The following is a 20,993-nucleotide window of genomic DNA, read 5'->3' as shown; positions in this document are numbered from 1 at the left end:
GTGAGCTGCATTGCTCTGAGACTTCCAAGCAATTCTCATGTGCTTTCTGAACAGCAAAATACTGAAACAAACGGCTCCCTTGGAGTCAGAGTTCAAATCAAAACAAAAAGGAGCGGAAAGACACGCACTGATTAAGTCCAATACCACATTGTTCTCATAGTTGCACATCACTGTAACCTTCATAAAAAGGGTCAACGCTCCCAAAACAAGTATGACAAATGTGTTTTCTTTGTTAAGACTATGGCTCCTCAGTGAACTACTGTAACCCCTTGCGTGGGCCTGCAACACATCGCATAGCAACGCCTCTCTGGCAAAGAGGGGGTTAAGGTGACAGCCCCACATTCCTGGTTAAGTGCAGTTAAAGCGCAATTTGCCCCCCAGAAGCCTTCAGTATATGATTAACTGATATATATCTTGTATCTTGCCCCTTGAGCTTGTCCTGCTCTTAAAAAAACAAACAGGGGTTTCCAGTGTTAAAAATCCAGATTTTCTTAAATCTCTGGCTCCTGATGTTACCATGGTAACTTTTAGACTGCACTGGCCTCTGGGGAGAGATTCATTTTAACCTCCCGGACACTTAATATTTCACACTAGTCTCCTGAACGGACGCATCAGATTAGAAAATAAAAACCGTTCTGAAAAGGGCACGGAGAGCCCTTTCCAAAATTAAATGCCCCCCCTAAAAATCACGATCAGCCCATACTGCTGCTATAATGTATGCCTCCCATGTTAAGCAATACTAGAACAGATCTCAGAATGTATTTCCTTTTTCCTTCGGTCCTATCGGGAAACATTCTTTTTAGCGTGTGCATATCAACAATTTCCAGAGCAGATACCCAAAAATAGCCGATTCCATTCCAGCCGGCCTACCAGACAGACTGCCCATGTGCAACTTTATATAGCCACTGTTTGGATTTCCACGCTGATTGTATCCGGTCTGGTTGTAAGTAGGATTCTGGGTTTTAACCCCTTGACGATCCGCTGCTACAGACTCCTCTGTGTTTTATATTAAATTAGTTTAATTATTTCAGCTTCTGTGTTTCATGTTAAATGTTCTTTTGTCAGTTTTGTCTATATGTGTTTGGTGTTTTCATGCAGTATACACTATGATCTGTTCTTTTGTCTTTATCCGCATGTCACGGATCAATTCCATGGACCCCAAGTATTGACCTGAGCAGATTGGACTTTCATTCTATTTGGCTTCATTTGGACATTATTATTTATTGTGTGTGGGCGCTGGTTTGTATTTGTTTAAATGTTACAGATCAGATACATATTTCCCCTTCAAAGACTAAAGTTGCTCCCATCAAGGTGGGTGTCCACACGTGTATTTTAATTATACAAATGCAATGGTGAATGAAGGGGGCACCATTCTAGGGGTGAAAGAACGGTATAGGGTATTTTTATACTCAGGTAGTTCTTAATAATAATTAAAAAAAAAAAAAATTCTCTCCCCAAGCCTCAAAAAATGAATTAGAGATTGATGAGGGGGAGTTAAGGACATGCCCCAGAAGGTGGGTTTATTCAGTTTCCAATGCAGGTTTTTTTTAGGATAAAAACCATGTGACTTGTGCCCGTTACTTGTTTATGTAACATGGGTTAATACACGCAGCTATCTAGTTGACTCGCCCCTTCCCCCCCAGCCCCTCCAAAGAGGAAATGAGTAATATCTCCCCTCAACCCATCCCAATATACCTTAATTCTCTGCCACCACCAACAATAGTTTCAAGTTTAACTTGCAGAGTTTTTGGTCCCCGTTAACTAAGAAAAAAAGATGTAATTAACACACAACTTCGAGTCAGGAACAACCGGCCGTTGAAGTTCTTGTGTTGGCGTCCTCTGCCTCTGACCTCCTTCCGTGTCCCGGTAGGTATGCGCAGACCTCCGCGGGATTGAAAAGGTCACGGTCGGTGTAACAATTTATTTTTTTCCTTTTAAATAAATACAAAATACTGTTTTTGTTTCAAGATTTTGAATAAACCTTTCTAAAATTAAAGCCTAAAGTGTGTCCTGAAACATAGGTTTGTACCACAACTTTTTTTTTTTTAAAGATATTTCCCCAATTGTGTAACCTAGAAAAAATGTGCGCTGCTAAGAAATACAGTGTACAGTACAAGGAAAAAATGTGAGGAGGGAAGAAGGATACGAAAAAACTATACAAATCACATAATCAATATCAAATCCCAAGTAACATGAAAATATGACAATATGGGAAATAAAAAAATATATACACAAATGGTTTGTCAATGACTTGAAATAAATGTGAAAAAAATATATATATATATATATATATATATATATATATATATATATATATATATATTACAAAAATATAGGTGTAGCCTCCTGCTAGGGACTACTAAGATTTAAGGGGTTGAGGACTCTAGAGGTTTAACTTTGTCACCCAATGCGAAATGATTTGGCAGAAGGTGTCGAATGATGTCATCAGGGAATATATATACTGAGGGGGAAGGTTCTGGAACCAAGTTCCAGGAGGTGTCAGTTGGATGAGCCTCAATGTATATACAGTAGCCTGTGTATATGTTATATTGTAGGTAGAGAGTGACCTGTCCCTGTTATGTTCAAGATATGCAAAGTGTCCTGTAAGATAGAGCTCCCCCCGACCCCCCTCCATTATGGTCAAGATGAATGCAGCGGTTGACGAACAAGGACGTCTGTGCCATATAGATGTCTACAAGCAAAGATACCAGGGACATAGGATCTAAGAGACATTAAGTGGACCGGGGATGGGCCACAAGAATTTAGTATGCCACAGTACCTCCCTAGGGATTTGAGAATGAGGTCCCTAGGGATGCATAACAGCAGTACAGACTATGTGAAGCAATGCTGACAAGGATGTCTAGTCTGAGATCACTGGTGTGATGACAGAACTCAAGAAGGAAATATCAGAGGGATAGGATCAGGCAAGCAAAGTCCAGTACAATTCCGAGGTTGTACACAATCTGGCAGCAAGGTATTTGAGGGTTAAACAAAGCAAAGTCAAAAGGAATTCCGAGGTGAAACACAATAGAGCACATGCTGGGTACTTGGCTTGACAGGTACCGCAGTAGACGTGAACTGTTCAGGAACAAAGTTGCAATGCCAGGAGCATATGACTTCCTGACCTTTAAATAGGGTTCAACCAGAAAGTGGGACGGACCTGTGTTTCAATGCCTCTTGGAGTTGTAGTTTTCTTCTTAAACTTAAGCCTGGTGAACAACTGCAATACTGCATCACGAGGACAGAACTAGATTCTTACTAGGTGCCGGATGAACAAATCTGACGGTATTCCCCCTCCTAGGGACATCCACCAACGGTTGAGGACCAGGACACAGCAAGGGAAATGTAGGTACTACTTTAATACCTACTGGTGGAAGGCACTGGCCAGTGGAGTCCCAATCTCATCGTCGCGCGTGACATCCAGGTCCTGGTCATTGTGAGTTCCTCCCTCTGTTTCGATGTCGTCTTATTCAAATGAGTTTTCACTTTCAGAGGTATGCTTGGAATATTCACTAACTGGTGCTGATAAATAGGACAGACAGGCGTCATGTAACTCAATGTTATCGTCCATGCCACCTAAAGCCTTCTCCTTGGCCGCCACTCCCGGGACAATTCTGCTAGTCGTTCTAGGCTGCAGCTTATTTTGGCTCTTTTCTAATGCATGCTTTCCTGATGTTGCAGAGTCATCGTTAATTCTTTCTGCAACTTCTACGGTATGCTGAAAACCTCCTTCCTTCTTTTTCTTCCTCTTTACCTCGGTAAGATGTGAAGCATCAGTGGTACCGTGCTCACACGATCACTGCGGAGATACTTCTGGAGCTCAGTCTGCGGGCCATGTTGCAATGTCCAGGGTAGCACCATCTGAAGATCCATTGAGGGTTCCCCAATGTTTCTTTTGCTTGACGAAAGCCCACTTTTTAACCGTCGGGCAAATTGTTTTTCCCGTGATGGGCGAGTTGGGCAAATGTTGAGAAAATGTCCTTCCAGCCACAATAGAAGCATAATTTGGATTGGCGACATTGATACCTCTCCGTAGGTGTTACAGGGCTCCAGGACATTACAATCTGCATGGGATATGGGGTCTCTTCCTACAAAAAAATAATAATAAAAAAAAAAAAAAAAGAAATCGAGGTCTGCACCTGATAATGTTCTTTAGGGGTCTCTGCTAGTCCGTCTGTGTTCAGTCCCCATTCAGATAGCTGTTGGTCTATTTGCCAAGATAAATCTGAGATAGTTTAACATGGAAGGAAGCGCAACCCGTGGCAATTCATCCGTTAGTCCCCGACAAAACAATGCGGATAAACTGCCATCAGTTCAATCGGTATTGGCTGCAAGACTACGAAACTTGGAAATATAAGTGATAGGATTCCCAGAACCTTATTTCCTGTCTAACAAGGCCATCTCTCTGCTTTAAGCTTGGGTCCTTCAAAGATTCCCCTTAATTCTTTCTCATAGTCTCTATAATTGTTATGAAAGGGATTGTTTGTGAACAATAGTGGTGAAGCCCAGAGCATAGTATCTCCTGTAAGTTTTCCAATAATAAAGGCAATTTTAGCCCTATCGGTAGCATAAGTCAAAGGCTCAAATAGAAATTGTACCTGGCACTGCGTAAAAAAAGTGAAACTTTTTAGGTTTCCCATTGAATTATTCAGGTATGGGTAGATTTATGATATTTTCAGCAGATGCCACGCTAGCGACTGGAGCTGGGACAACGAGTTGCAGAAAAGCCAGCAGGTCTGCACAGGTATAGGCGCTCTCGGTAACCAGGGCACCAAACTCCATCCACAAGCTTCTACTGCATCTGCCAGTTCATCAAGAAAGTTTTGAAGATCCATTTTCCTTTGGGGGCAAAAATATGGTGTTCCACTGGAGAGAATGACAGAACTCAGGAAGGAAAATGATCAACAAAACAGGGTTTGATATGGGCAGATACAAGCAATCCTGGGTTAGCAGGATAACAGGCAAAGTAACAAACAGGACTGGGAAACAGGGAAAGAAACTGGAGAACATGTACATGGAAACAGAGACAGGGCGGGGCATAGACAAGGACATGGGCAACGACAACAACAGGTAACAGGGATGTGGACTGGAATTTCAACTTTGTTCACTCGCCAGTCCACGTCCCTGTTACCTGACCAGATCATTGTCTATGCCCCAGTTCTGTCCCTGTTTGCCAGTTCCTTTCCTTGTTTCCCAGTCCTGTTTGTTACCTTGCCTGTTATCCTTCTTACCCAAGATTGCTTCTATCTGTCCTAATTAAACCCTGTTTTGTTTATCATTCCCCGTCCTGAGTTCTCAGATATGGTAGGAGTTATGGATAATAAGAACTGTAAACAGATGTAACTAACGACTCCATGTTTACTAATAAAAGTTCCCGGCGCCCATCATTGTAGCATCTGCATACACACACACATCCTGCACGGATCCAGCACACTGAAAAAGGTACGAGATACTGGATACAGCCATGTAAATAGTCCATCTGATGCAAACTCCTTAAGAGCGAGGCAAATGAGGGCTCACATAGCACATACCAAAAATATATCAATATAAATGACCAGTCACCAAGCTCCAGTGTTCCAGAAATCACCAGAAGACCAATGCTCCAAGGATTGGGGTACAGATAAAAGTGATTGATCATGTAACTAATTATCCAGAGCCCTCTTTGTGCAGTTGAAATTGATCCCTTTTGAGTTCTGGCATATGTAGCTTCCTCAACGAGGTGCTTCAATCCTCTCAGCTGGTCATATGGACAAGTGAAAAGAAGATGGCAAAAACAAACAAAAAAAAACTGCAGCAGTTTAACTCAATGTAGCAGATAAATGAGAATAAAAGTTAGTATTGCACTCACATTGAATAAAAAGTATCAGCTTCATTGAAAACAGAAGGGGTCTGGTGCGACTTCGTATCAGACAGTTTCAAAAGGATCTCACATCCGCTTGTTGCCTAAGACCGCACACAGGCACAGTGTTCCAGGATCAGCAACAGGACGGTGTCTCTCATGGGTCAAAAACAGTCCAGCTTGACTCCGAATTCCCAATTCATCTGATCAAGTGACCGATATCACAAAACACATTGGGAATCAGAACCATATGTTGGTGAAAGAACAATTCATATAGCTGTTAGCAAGGCCTTAAATAAAGAGTGAGCTAAATAGTAACAAAAAGTAAAAACCTCAAAAATGTATCCTTTTGTTGTTATGAAGCACTGTATATAGGTTTAGTAATTCTAAATGCATTATTGCAGAACAAATGTGATATGTATCCAGGTGATTGCCCTTAAAATTTAATAAAACTAACACCTGATTAATCCTCAAGTGAAGCGCGTGTTGGGCGATGTCATCACGATATGCCCAGTCATACCAGGAAAACTCACGGATGTACCCTGCATCCATACCTGCCTTGGAGCTGTATTTATGCTTTTAACCCACCGCCGCAACTCAATACAGGACTTTATATGCAAGAGTGGTATACGTCGATTCCCATATTTATACTAGGTGATTTGTGCAGCCCCATTTCATCTGTGAACCCCATCACAGTTACTTATATATACACATTTCTGAGCAATATCGGCTTTATATTTTTTCGGTTCATATCACCCCCACTTTAATTTAGTTTATCGAGTCTAATTATTTGGGTTTGTGCCTTCGATAGCCTTTAATAGGCTGCGGTATTCTGCTAGCTACACATTCTGTTTGATCATCTTGATATGAGATTTATTTCTGATTAGTTTTGTGTATTACTTTTCTGTGTTATTTACATTAGTGTTCTGTACTGTACCCGGGTACGTTTACACACATCTCCTGAGAGGGTCCATTCGACTTCCCCTCACGATTTATGGTCTCCTGTGTTTACTTAATGAATTAACTAGCTGTGTAACTACATCTTTGGGTGTATCCCCTGATGATGTTGTTTGTTTGAATTGTTATAAACTTTTGTGCATGTCACCGTGCTGTGTGTAATACATTGGATTTCAGTTTTTTGCACACCTGAGTGCCCATGCAGTTTTGGGGGGAGTTCTATACCTACTGGTTAGGTTTTTCTTGTTATCTTTATTCGTTTCTCCCGGTATGTGCACCCCATAATATCATTTTGGCTGGGTTATGTTAATTTATTTTTTGGTAGAAGTGCAGACCTTGTATGTTTCTTTATCCAATATTTGTGGTCTGTGTGACTTATTTTTATATTACTAGGGTCTAAAAAATAATAATCGGTCATGTCTGAGGTGGCATTAACTTTCCTGTCTGACAATCTGTCACACGTAGGACACAAATGGTGATATGTTGAGTGCAATATAGCGCTCGTGTGACAAAAAATCAAATTAATACATGTGACAATTAAAAACCTGTGATACAAAAGTCCAAAAGATTGTCCTGGAGCTGCCCAAAGGTTGTTCTGGTCTCTCCCAACCAGAAGTAGATATATGGATGGAAAAAACCTCCTGTGGCGCTGAGGTAAGTATATGGATGTGGTCGTGGATAAAGTTCCTTTCTTAGACAGTTACCTCAAGAAAAAAGACAAAACATACAAAAAAATACACAAAATATACAAAAAAAAACAAAACGAATGGGTAATGCACTATTGCAGTGTTTTTTTGTATGTTTTGTCTTTTTTCTTGAGGTAACTGTCTAAGAAAGGAACTTTATCCACGACCACACCCATATCCTTACCTCAGCGCCACAGGAGGTTTTTTCCATCCACACGTAGGACACGCTGTGACATTTGTTGGAGGCGCTACCAGACGACGATGCGGTGCATTAAAACTAAGTAAATGTTATAATTGTTTTATTTGGAAATAGCACCTTTCGGATTAGCTTTTAGACTTGAAACCGAGTGATCAGCGAGCACCCCATTGAGACGATGTGGTTGCATATCTATTGCATGTGTTGGATTGCTTTGGTATTCTTTCCGTCACATTAATGCTCTGTGTTTCATGACCGCGGTGATGTCACCCACGCATTGCTGTCCCCTCTGGCAGCGATAGGGTGAAAGCTGCAGTACAGGTAGTTGTTCACTCTCCAAAACTGAAAAATAACACTAAGGCGCCTCTTTATCCTATATCTGCCAAAACAGCTGTTCAGACCGTTTCCGGCTGAAAAACACCACTAACTTCAACTGGGATTTTTGTCCAATAACGGCTTGAATGGCCACTTCACCGGATGTAGAGAGGGCCCCCAGGGGCTCTGGAATTACTAAGTGATGCCAAGACCTAGCACACCAAATAATCCATTTAAGAGAATGGGCCACGTGATCCACTGTAGCCAAGCACCTCTTAGTAAATGACTCTGGCTCGTTATTTATTTATAAAAATGTTTAACAAGGAAGTAATACAGTGAGAGTTACCTCTCGTTTTCAAGTATGTCCTGGGCACAGAGTTATAACAATACATGGTTACATTACAAGTACAGGGTTATACAGTCAATTCGCAGACATTTCATGGACAGATAGAGATGGAAAATTGGGTACAGGGGCTAAAAGGGCTGGTGAGTTTCAGATTGAAACAGAGAAGCTTTAACATCACCAAACATCAGCGAACGGCAGCAAACGCCTCACACCCTTTAGCTGCGCCAAAGGCTGCCCACCTTTGGGGCGACGCAGATGTACACTAAAGGGGTTCAGATTAAATGCAGCTGCGAATAGAACAAGGCACTTCAGAACAAGTAGAGAGAGAGACAGGGGGAACATCACACAACTTTGTGTAATGCTGCAGGGGCCTGCGCTGCACTGCTTGCAATGTTTCCCCACGTTTACAGCACTGAAAGGCTTTGCGTTGAGGATTACTCTTAGAATGTCTCAGATTTTCCAGTGCCCGCGAGGATGCAACAAAACATTATGTTGTTGCTCCGGTAACTACACGCGAGCATGTATTTAGTGGTCCGAGTGGCACTGTTGAACTGTAGGACTATTGGTTTTAAAATTACCATCTAAACTAAATCCTAGAAAATGAAGTGGTCTCCAATTTAGTTTTCACTATGTGAAAGTTTGCCAAGTGTAGAAAGCTTATGTAAAATCGCAGCAGGCAAATTATTCCATGCATCTGTAAGCTTGAGGGAGTTTGTGAATGCCAGTTACTAATATTTAGAAGCATTATGAGGCGATTTCATAAGAGAAATACGCAATTAAAATGCTCTACAAGAAATTGATAAAACTTCAATTATAACTGAACCGTGTGTGCAAAGAGTAATATCGAATTAATATATTCAGCATGAAAATGTTCAAGGTAAACATGTCATTTTCTATTGGGTGTAAATTGCATTTTCACAAAGCAAGTATCAATGTCTGTCACTATTACTGTGCATCTCTTTCTTCCTCGTGCAACTTTTATTTCAGTCACCACTGCTCTGAACTGCGGATACTTTCATGCTTGGTAAAATTATGGGTATATTTTTGAGAAGTCTGATTAATACCAAATAATTGGACAGATATATAGCCATAACCAAAATGCCACATGTATGCATTAAAATTGTTCCAGAGAAAATGATCTCATTTAGTTGTATCACATTAATAATACTAATAGGTATAGTCTAATAAGGGCACATATAAGCTCAGGGCATAGGAGAATAGGGGGGTACAAAAAAACAAAACAGTGCAATGTGTGTCAAAATTCACAAGTGGAGGTACAGTAATCTACAAGCTTTTCAAAGAATGGGAATGATACTTTGTAGATGTTTACACGGATACTTTGTATATTCGATGTCTTCATCAAACGTTACCTCAAAAGTGCAAGGAGATACATAGTGCAAAGCAACCTTTACTTTAAATATAAAATTGAACTTGAATTAAAAACTCACAAACATGTCGGTATCAGGCATGTAGGGTACAAATGGACAGTCGCCCCGGAGTGTATCTACACCCTTGTTCATCGTGGAATAAACGTTACGACACCCTGGTCATGACTTTATTGGGAGCTGCAGTTCTCTCAAGGGATAGATATACAGTATTTACTTTTTTCAATGGGTGAAACTACTGTACCTTCCACTGAGTATTGCTGTGAAGTCACTTGTGCTAGAATTCTTTGTAACAATAGTCTAATAAGTAAAAGAAGCAAAAAGGGCTCTTTAAAAAAAAAAAAAAAAATTAAAAAAGAAATAAACAAAAGAAGCGTTTGTACCTCTGGCAGTCTGGGGATTTAATTGGTCACTAAGAAAAAAACTCAACAAAAATAATGAGACCTGGATACTGATAACCCTGCTCTTCATATATTAGACTTTTAATACACTCTTAATAATGTTTTGACATTTCTAAAATCACAAGTTGAAGGAAACTAGTGTAAGCACAAAAGGCTACTTATTTTGATTAAACTGGAGCATTACAGATATTTATTTTATAAATCAGTACATTAGCACTCGATAATACCTACTGCATTTTTATGATTTTTCTTTTACGTTTTCCAACTCTTAGTGCTATTTTTAATTAGTTCTAACTTACTGCGCAGCCTCTCCCCTGGTTGCTGTAGCAGACCCGGGCGCACCTCTTTTTGAGCCCAGCACTGCAAGAGCTTTGGCAACAAATTATCGCCACCCGGTCTCTTGCTGTGTTCCCAGCAGGAGACTGTCTATTGTTACAGCTTTCAAGCTCAGCTACAAATGTGTTACCCAGAACAATATAAGGTTATTTTATAGCTGTTGCGTTCCACTGACTAAGGGATTGATTGAAAGGCGGCCATTAGGTGGACCCGAGGCGCAGGATATTCGCTGATCAATCACAGGAGAACTGATCCATCTGCAGCTTAAAGATCTTAAGGCTTTCCCTTGAAGGTAATTAAATGCTGCATGTATTAAGCAAAAAATAAAAATAAAATGCAACCTGGAATGAGCCGTTTTCAGAGGAGCATGTGAAAAAATAACTCTTCGTTCTCCTTGGGTAAGGAGTAGATTTTGGGCACCTCATCATAAGGAGGATATTATGGAATTGGAGAAAGTGCAGAGAAGAGTTACCTGCCAAAAAAGAGAGATGGAAGCTCTGGCTTTTGAGGAAACGATCATCCAAATTAGGATTGCTCTCTTTGCTTATTCTCCAATTAAGAAGAGATATCATTACTGCTTCATCTGTTGCGGCTTCCTATTGGGTGGCCATTCAAATACCAGGGAGGGACCAGAAAGTACAGGACCATTGGTATCTTAACCAGCAAGTATAGCTGAAGAAAACACAGCTCCCTCCCCCCCTATTCCCATTCTGTATAAAAGTGAGGGCAAAACAATGAGATTCCTGCTTTAAACTTTACAGTGCAAGGGGTCTGGCCGCACTAGAGTGCCAACGAACCCCGGCACATCTCTCCTGGAGCGATCACATAACGCAGCTGGTGCCTGGATGGTGGAAATGAAAGTGATGGGGGGGGCTCCTCTTCTGTTTCAGTCAGGTTGCCAGCCCTATCTGAGCAGACAGCCCGATCTGCCCCGAGAAAATTAACAAGTGGCCCTGATGTACCTGGTCCGTCATGAGGGCATTCTGAAGGTTAACATATCAAGGGTCAATACATGGACCTTATAAGTGAGTTTGTTGCCACGGGGACAGTGCAATTTATACAGGATCATATCTCTTGAGATTGAAGAAGAGGATGTCACCAGCACGAAATGAAGGGATTCATTACAGTAAAGATAAGTGGCATTTACTGTCTTGGAGACTGTGATGGCAGATACAGTAAATACATTAAATAAAAGAATGGGTATACATGGCTTAGCCATACAAATTGAAACATAAGCAGAGCACTGATCCAAGGAGTTGATCCAGAGAAAGATCACATTGTATTCTTGTGAAGTCAACAAAGATTTTTCTCCTAAAGAGAGATAATTGTCAGATAAAGCACTTGCTTTTTTTTTTTGCCTTCCTCTGGATCAATATAAAAAACAATTAAAGTATGAGTATGTCACTAAATGTAGCAAAGGTTTAAGTTATTGACATATCTTTTTTTCAACACAAATGACTAGGTTACATTATTTAGGTTTTCTAAGAAAGTTAAGAAATATAACACTGAAAAAAAATCCACCGAGAAATGTAGTGTAACATAATACATGATAATTTACAATACTTCATGCTTCTGAAAGTGAGAGATGAAGGACAAGGGGGTTGTGAGTAATAATGCTAACATTGGTGCTCCATTCCTATTAGTATTGCAGCCAGGAATCATGTCAGGTATCATGGGATTTTGAAACAAGTGTTGACATTTTCACTATGTGTCTCTTAGGGGGAAGATTCACTAAGCACTGATGTGGGGTCTCTCCCACCGGTGTCACCGGTCATTCAAGTCAATGGCAGACACTACTGGATGTCCGTGCAAAACCCCACATCGGTGCTTATTGAATCCTGGCGTGAGTATCAATTTTATGAAGGCAACTCCATGGGCTTCTAATTTGGGCAGTGTCAGTAGCAGGCGTCAGGACGGAGCTAAATGATACACTTATTATAATGGCTCTGTGTGTCTGTGCTTTCGTTTGGGGTTAAAATTTTATGGAGAAAATGCTTCAGGTTTTATGGACTTGCATCTCTGTATTTATGTAGAATTCCTGTGTCACTTGGTTAACTTGTCAACGCCGAGTTTCTGACTGAAAAGATTTTCTGTAGCAGTCAAGATTGCAAATTTGTAGAACCAATGAGGATTTTGCAGATGAATGACACTGTATTGCTAGAGCTAGCACATGTAAGAATAACAGGTAACTATGTTACAGCAGCGATACATCCCAAATCGTGAGAATCTCACCTTGGCAAAGAAACTCCAAGACGCATGATGTGCTGAGGAGAGGCTGCCCTTTAACTTCACTGAAGTAAGCGCCAGCAAGAATCCCAAAATCCCACTGGAAGAAATAAACACAAAATATACAGCAAATTAGAGGTTAATTTAGCAAATTGGACGTTTTGGGCTGAAAATCCCCATTAAAGTAAATGGGAATTTTTGAATGAAAATAGCACTAACGGCTGCTTTGGGCTCTATAGAATTACCCCCAAAGAACTGATTTGGCAGGATCGTTTAACCAGGACAGGGGCTGCCAACTCCAGTCATCAAGGGCCACCAACAGGTCTGGTTTTCAGGATATCCCTGCTTTAGCACAGACGCTCAATTTGTGGCTCAGTCATTATGACTGAGCCACCTGTACTGAAGCAGGGATATCCTTAAAACCAGACCTGTTGGTGGCCCTTGAGGTCTGGTGTTGGCCGCTCCTGAACTAGGGTGTTGGTACTAGGAGTATATAATACCTCCCAATTTTTTTCACTTGCATAAATATTATTTTAAATACAAGTGGATTTACTGCAAAACCAGTCTCTGTTTCTATCTTCTTCTAACATAACTCTAACAAGCTGTCCTCTTTTTTCCCTTTTTTTAAAGGTTTCAGCTCTCTTAAAATAACTGAAAGTATGACTGCTACTTTAACAGCCCTTTCACCACTGGCAGGTGTGAATGTCCTGAATGGTATTTCATTTTTACCGTCCATGGTCACATGGACTGCGGAGTGAACTACTTCGCTGCACTCTGTTTGGGGTGGTGTGTATTCTTGGCAATACTACATGTTGTTTGTACAGTAGTTTTCGGGTTCACAGACCTTCTTTAACAACACTCACTATTTGTGTTAGTATATGCTATATGTTAGTATAAAAAAGAAAATTCTTAAAAGTGCAATTTAATTTACTTGCGGTAAATTTCCGAACATATAATAATACTGCTATTCACCGTGACCAACACACTACTTCATAGTTAGCACTTATAGGAAATGTGCGATACACCCACACTCTGTAATATGCAGCTTGCAGCATCGCTGCTTATCCCTGGAAGGACTTACAGGAGTTGCTCAATATCCTGGCTCTTGATGACCAGGCGAAGGAGAGGCAATACTTCGAAATACTGCCAATGCCAAGTCTACGGTTTACTGTAGTATCAAATTACCAACCTGTGGTATCTGAGTTTGTGATGGCCAAAGATGGCAACGGAACACAATGGTGAGGCGTAAGAATTTCTTTGTGTTCTGTCCATACATGTTCCCCCCGTAGATTATTTAATAAAAGCTTGCTCCCAAAGAAAATATGTATCCAGTTATAAACACTCCCATTTATTATTAGAAAAAATATATATACAATATGAATTAAACGGCATCCAGGCTTTTTTTCTGCACGACAGTTCAGTGAAATATGAAATCTTTATTTTACGAAATAGCAATAGATGTTTACACTAAATCATATCACCACTTAAACCTATGCGGTCAGAAATATTTCAGAGCCAACTGGGAACATGGCGGGGTCCCGGGGCACTGTGTGCGCAGGGCCCTTTACCCCTTCCGGCGCCGCACCCGTCACATGACAACATCACGCGATGCGCGGGAACTCACCCGCCCACGCGCCACACGATGTCATGCGACGTTGCGTCGTCATGGCGACGCTTGGTACCTGGAGATGCGCTCTCCCCTGGTACAACTTCGGTAATCACAGTTTAAATGTTGCGGTAGTGAATTTAACCACCACAACATTTAAACTGTGATTACGGAAGTTGGGTCGGAGCCGCTGTAAGCGCGGGGCTTGTTGCAGTGGCACTGCTCGCACCGCCATTAAGCCGGCCCTGCTTCGGAAACGCTGTATCGGTGACACTGAGCATTTCGTCAACATCCGGTACATTTTGTACGTTTTGCAAAGCACACTCATTTTTTGGTGGGGAATATTTGACATATGAGTTTGCATGTGGAGTAGAGTTTTTGGACCAAACTTCTCATCTAGTAATTGGGACGGATGTAGTCATTCACATTTTAAATAAAGCCCAAAAGCCTAATTGGGTTCTTAAGATTTGCTCCAAATGCAGTTTGTGCTCAGTTACATTTTAAGACGCTAAGAATGTTTTCTTGGTGGAACTTTCAATATTTTTAATGTTGCTGGGATATTTCTAAATTCAACACAGGCATATAAATTTATTGCGTCGAATAAAAAAAAAAAAAAGGTTTATTGTTAATATGTTACGGAGTGCTCAGATAATCCAACTTTTTTTTAATGCCTTATACAGATTAGTGACGGCATTTCCAATCTTCTGTCTATATATTTAATTATTGTATATGTAAAATTACTGTAACCAATATGTATTTTATTATGTATTAATACACTGTCTAAGAAGCTACACGAAGTACGAAGAAATAATGTTTGCTTCTAAAAGTCGTTATTTTGTCACAACTCGCACAGAAATATACTTGCGCCCAGCAGAGTCTATGAGATGAGGGATTCATGGAGGAAGTGGGAGGAGTTACATTTGCATATTAGTGCAGGTCTATTTCAAAATGTGCGGCTTGCGTTACTTTCTGCGTTGGTTTCCTTCTTTGCCTTAAAGATGGCGCACGTCGTTTTTTTAGCGCAGAATACTAGCACAGCATGCACCAAATTCTACAACAGTAGCAATACACTTCTTCAACTTGTCACGTTTCAGGCAGAATTTATTTTTTGCTTCACGCCCCTGCGTTATCGCACACGATGATTCACAGAGCCCAAAACTGCTTGAAAAAAACACAAGCAGACACTTCCATAGAGCTTGAGCTATGGACGAAAAAAGGGCTATACTGTATACAGAGAATAAAAAGGCTTATAAAGAATCATTGACTTCTCTTTTAAAGACTGCTCCTTTAAAACAACATTAGAATTTTCGGTAATGATTGCCAATTCCAATAAGTAGCACATTAACACATCCAAGATGTGGTTGTTGACCAAAGAATGCCCAGAATGCCCCAGCCCTGCAGAGCGATTACCTGGCACAGCACCCACTGTGAAACCTGTAGAAATAGAGAAATGGAAACTCCAAGGCACTGAGGAGATCCCCTGAGACAAAAACAGAAAAGAAAAGGGAGTTTCACTTCACAGGAGAAAAGCAATGAAAAGGTTATTACACGGGAACTGTATTACCCTGTAAACAAAGCTTGGCTTAATTGAAATTACTTACACCAGACACAAACATAAGGTGGTGGTGAGGCCGCAGCACAATTTATTAAACCATCATAACTCATACCATTACATAATGAAATCAACCTCTCGCCTCCCAGCCAGAGAAACATTTAATAAATAATAATGGCTCCGCCTTCCAGCCAGGAACCTAACAATTTAACCATTCCTGAGACCATGCACAAAAATACTGTCGCTGGCACCAGGTTGGAGGAAACGAGATTCTGCAGTGATACCCCCTACAGTGTTAATCCTCCAGTGCCGCGACCACCACGAATGTGGAACCGCAGGTGGCAGTGGCACCGAAGACAGTTAGGTAAGCGACCTGTAACCCACCAACAATTTAACATTCCGTAGACCAGGGGGCGCAAACTTTTTTCCCTGCGCCCCCCTGCCGGCTGTCCCCTCACTCCCGCGCCCCCCCCCCAATCCCAACTTACCCACGCTCCGGCGTAATGATGTCGTGTTGCCATAGTAACGTGACGTCACATGACCTCGCAGCGCCATTTTGACGCCGCGTTGCCATGGCGACGCAGGGAGGAAGCCGCAGGAGCTACGGTAAGTTAGGTTTACAGAGGCCCTGCAGCTCCCCCGGCACTTAATTTAAGTGCCTTCGGGAAGAGCACGGGGCCTCTGTAAACCCCGCGCCCCCCCGCCGACAGTCTCGCGCCCCCCCTGGGGGTCGCGCCCCACAGTTTGCGCACCGCTGCGAGACCATGCTCGGAATTAACCCCTTTTCAACCTTGTACTGTGACAAATAAACCACTTATTTTTATTTATATACATATAAACCTATACATTAACAGCAGGTAGGGGAGGAATCTGGATCTTCACGGGTAAGTGATAATACAGTACCTTGCCTCTGTCCTTTATTTGTATGCCTAAATTCCCGCCCAAACTTGACCCTTCCCTGCCTACCACTCCTCAGCCAATGATTTGACCCTTCCCTTTACCCTAGCAACACACATTCAACCAAACCCTAAACTCCTGCCTTCTCCCTACCTGGTAACAATCTACAACTTTCCAGACTAATTATCCGGCTTCCCATTAACCAATCAGCTTTCGGCCCCTCTGACCGAGGGGAATCAGGGGTCATCCTCAGTCCCATGTCGCCCTTTGGTGAATAGCCTATTGGGCTTTCATTTTCTATAGATTTTTAATGTTGCAGTCCCGCGTAGAATCATATTACATCGATGGGTTACATAGAGTTACTGATGTTTTTAAAAAAAAATATATATATATATATATATATATATATATATATATATATATATATATATATATATATATATATATATATATACACATTTAAAAAAAAAAAAAAAAAACATTATTGAAAGTTTATCCTGCTAGTGTTGATCTGCTAAAATTAGCATTCAATATAAACCTAGCTTTTAAAAATATAGCTTAACGTTTTCATACTTATCACATTAAAAAGGTACAGCCAGATTCCTTAAACCAGCCTATTCACTCCCAGCAGACAAGGAGTCTGGGTAATTCAATTGAAAAGGTAAAATCCATCCAAAAGGGAGAGAAAGGGGGGGGTGGGGAGACAGGACGGGAGAGAAAGGGGGGGTAGGGGGAGCAGGGGCGGGAAGCCAGCAAAGTACTAAAAAATATGCTGCCAAAAGGCTTATTCAATATTCACTTAAGCAATGACATTAATGAAGAATTTCAGCCCAAAACGCCCACTGATTGGCCGCTTTCATGGATACAGAGTAAGCCCCTAAGTGTCAGTTTTATTGTGTTTAGAAATCGCATAACATGATGGGTTCCGAATGCATTTTTCTTAAAGTTGTGCACTTTTCTCTCAGTGGTTAAAACAAATACAATATGATTTTGTGGGAGAAACTTTAAATATTTAATCATCTGTTTTTAATTATTTGGAGTACTTTGATTACTTTATTTCTGCATATTTGTTGAGAATTGCACCTTTAATACACATTTGACGAAACTCTATTTATTTTCTTTGAGAGATGCAGAGCAGTTGTAAGTTTTGTATTTATTGCTATAGAAAAAACCATTAATATAGACATGATTTTTAAGATGATTACCACACATTTAAGCTCCTGATTATACTGGTCTCAGGCTCAACATTACTACCATCTTTTTCACATTGACTAATGGCATGAAATGTCCTGCAGATCTTCCATGCTAAATGTACAGTATGATGTTTGGTAATCACAAATTGAGCTGGTTTCCACCAAAGCTAATTGCTTCAGTCTCATGCTTTGCCCACTGGAAACCTTTTCCGGGTGCTTTCCCGGTAGGAGCTTGAGCTCTATGAGAATCCGTACACAAGACCACAGAGCCCTCCCCACCTCCTGTACAGAATTCATTAACTACATTCTGGCCAGCAGATGAGGGAATCTGAGATGTTAACTGACTCCCTCGAATATGATATGCATTAGTAGCAAATCATAAAGCTTGATTACAGCAATAAGCTGGGAACTCAATTTGGCACTAAATTGTATATTGGAAGTATATTGCCCTGAACAGGCCATACACCATCTGTAGAAAACGTGTAAAACATGCATGTTAATGTTTTATGTTAAATCACATCACTGTCCGGTAGCATCTTCTTGCCAATCAGAATCGCCCTTCCCCTCAATACCCGACTAGCACTCGCTCTATACAGTATACCTTTAAGACCCACCTGCTTAACGAAATATATGAGTAGCACTGTGGCTGATACTATACACCCGATACATAAACCTTGGCCCCTTGCAGACACACTTACCAGAACGCCCTCGTACTGTCTCTGTACGTTCTCCCTACCTACCAATTCGATTGTAAGCTCTTCAGAGCAGGGACTACTTTTTGCTAAATGTTACTTTTATATGTTTGAAACGCTTATTCCCATGACCTGTTATTTGTATTATTTGCTATTTATATGATTATCACGTGTATTACTGCTGTGAAGCGCTATGTACATTAATAGCGCTATATTAGATAAAGACATACACAGGGCCGCCATCAGCGGGGGACAGAGGGCACTGGCGTCCCGGGCCTGTTGAGTCAGGGGCGGGCCCCCGTGTGTTTAAAAAAAAAAATGTCTTAAAAAAAAGAACGTGTCAAAAAAAAAAAAAAATTAATAATGAGGAGAGGGGATCCAATCAGGGCCCTCCTCATGGGCGGGGAGTGGGAGGACTAAGCTAATATAAGCAACTGCACAGGCGGGAAAAGCGTGTTTGAATGTTCCCGGCTGTGCAGTTGGTTATTCAAATACACAACACCACAGAAACGTTAAGTAAATCCATGATTTAATTGTTATTTGTCCTATGAATGTGATTGTGTGTGTCTGAGTTTCACCCTCAGTCACTGTTGTGTCTGTCTGTCTGCCTACAGTGTTCTGTATACTCTCTCTAGTATGTTTTTTGTCTGACTGTCCCGTTCGACAACCCCCCCCCCCCTAACCGGCACCCGCGGAGTCCAGCCGCAGCCTGCTCCTCACTACCACCGGCATCCACACGGTCTCTTGCCCCCCTCCACCCCCCCACCGGCATCCACCCCCCTCCACCGGCATCCACCTTCCCCCGACTCTCCCCCCCCCCCGAGGCCCCCACACCTACCGGCCCGGCAACCAGAGATCCTCCGCGCCCGCCCTCCACTCCTCCGCGGCATCTGTTTTGGGCCTAGCCCACGCGTCCCTCCGAGCCGCAGCTTGCTCCTCACTCGACCCCCCCCCCCCCGGCATCCACACGGTCCCTTCCCCCCCGGCATCCACACGGTCCCCCCTCCACCCAACCGGCAACCACCCCCCTCCACCGGCATCTACCTGCCCCACTCCCATTGGCATCCACCTCCCCCCCTATTGGCATCCACCCCCCCCCCCCTATTGGCATCCACCTCCCCCCCTTAATGGCATCAACCCCCCCCACTATTGGCATCACGTCCCCCCAGGCCCTACCGGAATCCTCCGCCGGGTCGTCCCACCCAGGACCCAGGGGGTTGAAGCCTCCCCCCGAAGGCCGATTGAAGGCCCCCCCTGCGGGCCGGTTGAAGGCTCCCGAGTCTACCCCCCCCCCCTGTGGACCAATGGAAGGCCCCCCTGCGGACTGGTTGAAGAGGTACTGTAAACAATACTAAATTCAATATTGTCTGTACTCCTTACACCCATACTTAACCATTTCTCCCCATGCCTATACTTAACCCCGTCCCCCCAGGCCTAGACTTAACCCCCTTCCCCCCAGGCCTATACTTAACCCCTTCCCCCAGGCCTATACTTAACCCCTTCCCCCCAGGTCTATACTTAACCTCTTCCCCCCAGGCCTATACTTAAACCCCCCAGGCCTATATTTAAACCTACGTAAACCCCCCAGGCCTATACTTAAACCTACTGCTGCGGCACAGTTTATTCGAGCATTTGCCCGTTCTGTGCCGCAGCAGTAGCCTGGCGCGCGCCCGAGTGTGACGGGCGCGCGCCGAAGCAGCGGAAGAGCGCCCTCCGATCGGGGCGCTCTCCCTACCGCTGCCGGGTCCGCCGGGTCCCCCGGGTCCCCCGGAACCCCCTGCCGCTGTCCCGCGATCGCGGGACACCAGGGCTCCCTCGGGGAGCCCCTGGACACGCGTGCAGGGGGCGCACGCTCCCGATGACGCGTGACCGCGCGTCATCGAGGGGCGGCCACTAGCAAGCCGGGAGATTTCCCGGCTTGCGGTACCGACCACACTTCAATAAAGTGTGTCGGTAGTGTACGTAACCCCCCCCCCCCCAGGCCTATACTTAACCCCTTCCCCCCCAGGCCCATCCCTTACCAGGTTTAATGAGCTGTAAGATGATTGGTTTAAGAATTAAGGAGTGGTTAGTATAATCTGCCGAGTAACAGTTTTAGACAAAGGAACCAAAAATGTATAAAGGTTGCTGCCTGGACACACCCTGGCAGAGAGAGAGTCTTGTAGACTTTTGAATGAGTATGATCATACCGTACAATAAACTACTTATTATCAACTGAACCCCGTTTGTCAATTTGGAACATTGACAAAACCCCATTTTATTCTACAACTTTGTCCTGTCTGGTGCTAGTGATCCCGGTGGTTTTGGTGTTCAAGTACTGGTCTCCCGTGACAATAACACTTTGGCCAAAGGGTTTAACTAAATGA

At 42.7% G+C, this 20,993-nt stretch overlaps 1 protein-coding gene across 10 annotated transcripts in view; it reads right to left on the bottom strand.

Annotated features, from left to right (window-relative positions):
- The window catches only part of SLC35D4 (solute carrier family 35 member D4), a 154,031-nt gene that overhangs the window by 56,156 nt on the left and 76,882 nt on the right, over window positions 1-20,993 (bottom strand). For 9 of the 10 annotated variants that reach the window (XM_075585076.1, XM_075585071.1, XM_075585077.1 and 6 more), the window contains 2 exons: window positions 15,704-15,773; window positions 12,694-12,787 (listed from right to left, as the gene is read on the bottom strand). In XM_075585076.1, the coding sequence (XP_075441191.1) occupies window positions 12,694-12,787; window positions 15,704-15,773 (164 nt within the window). The remainder of the gene's footprint in view (window positions 1-12,693; window positions 12,788-15,703; window positions 15,774-20,993) is intronic. The other variant, XM_075585083.1, reaches the window with a different exon arrangement.

This window comes from Ascaphus truei, chromosome 2, assembly GCF_040206685.1.
Source record: "Ascaphus truei isolate aAscTru1 chromosome 2, aAscTru1.hap1, whole genome shotgun sequence".
NCBI lineage: Eukaryota > Metazoa > Chordata > Amphibia > Anura > Ascaphidae > Ascaphus > Ascaphus truei.
Note: the sequence above shows the minus strand (reverse complement) of the source record. Positions and strands in the feature narration are given on the sequence as shown.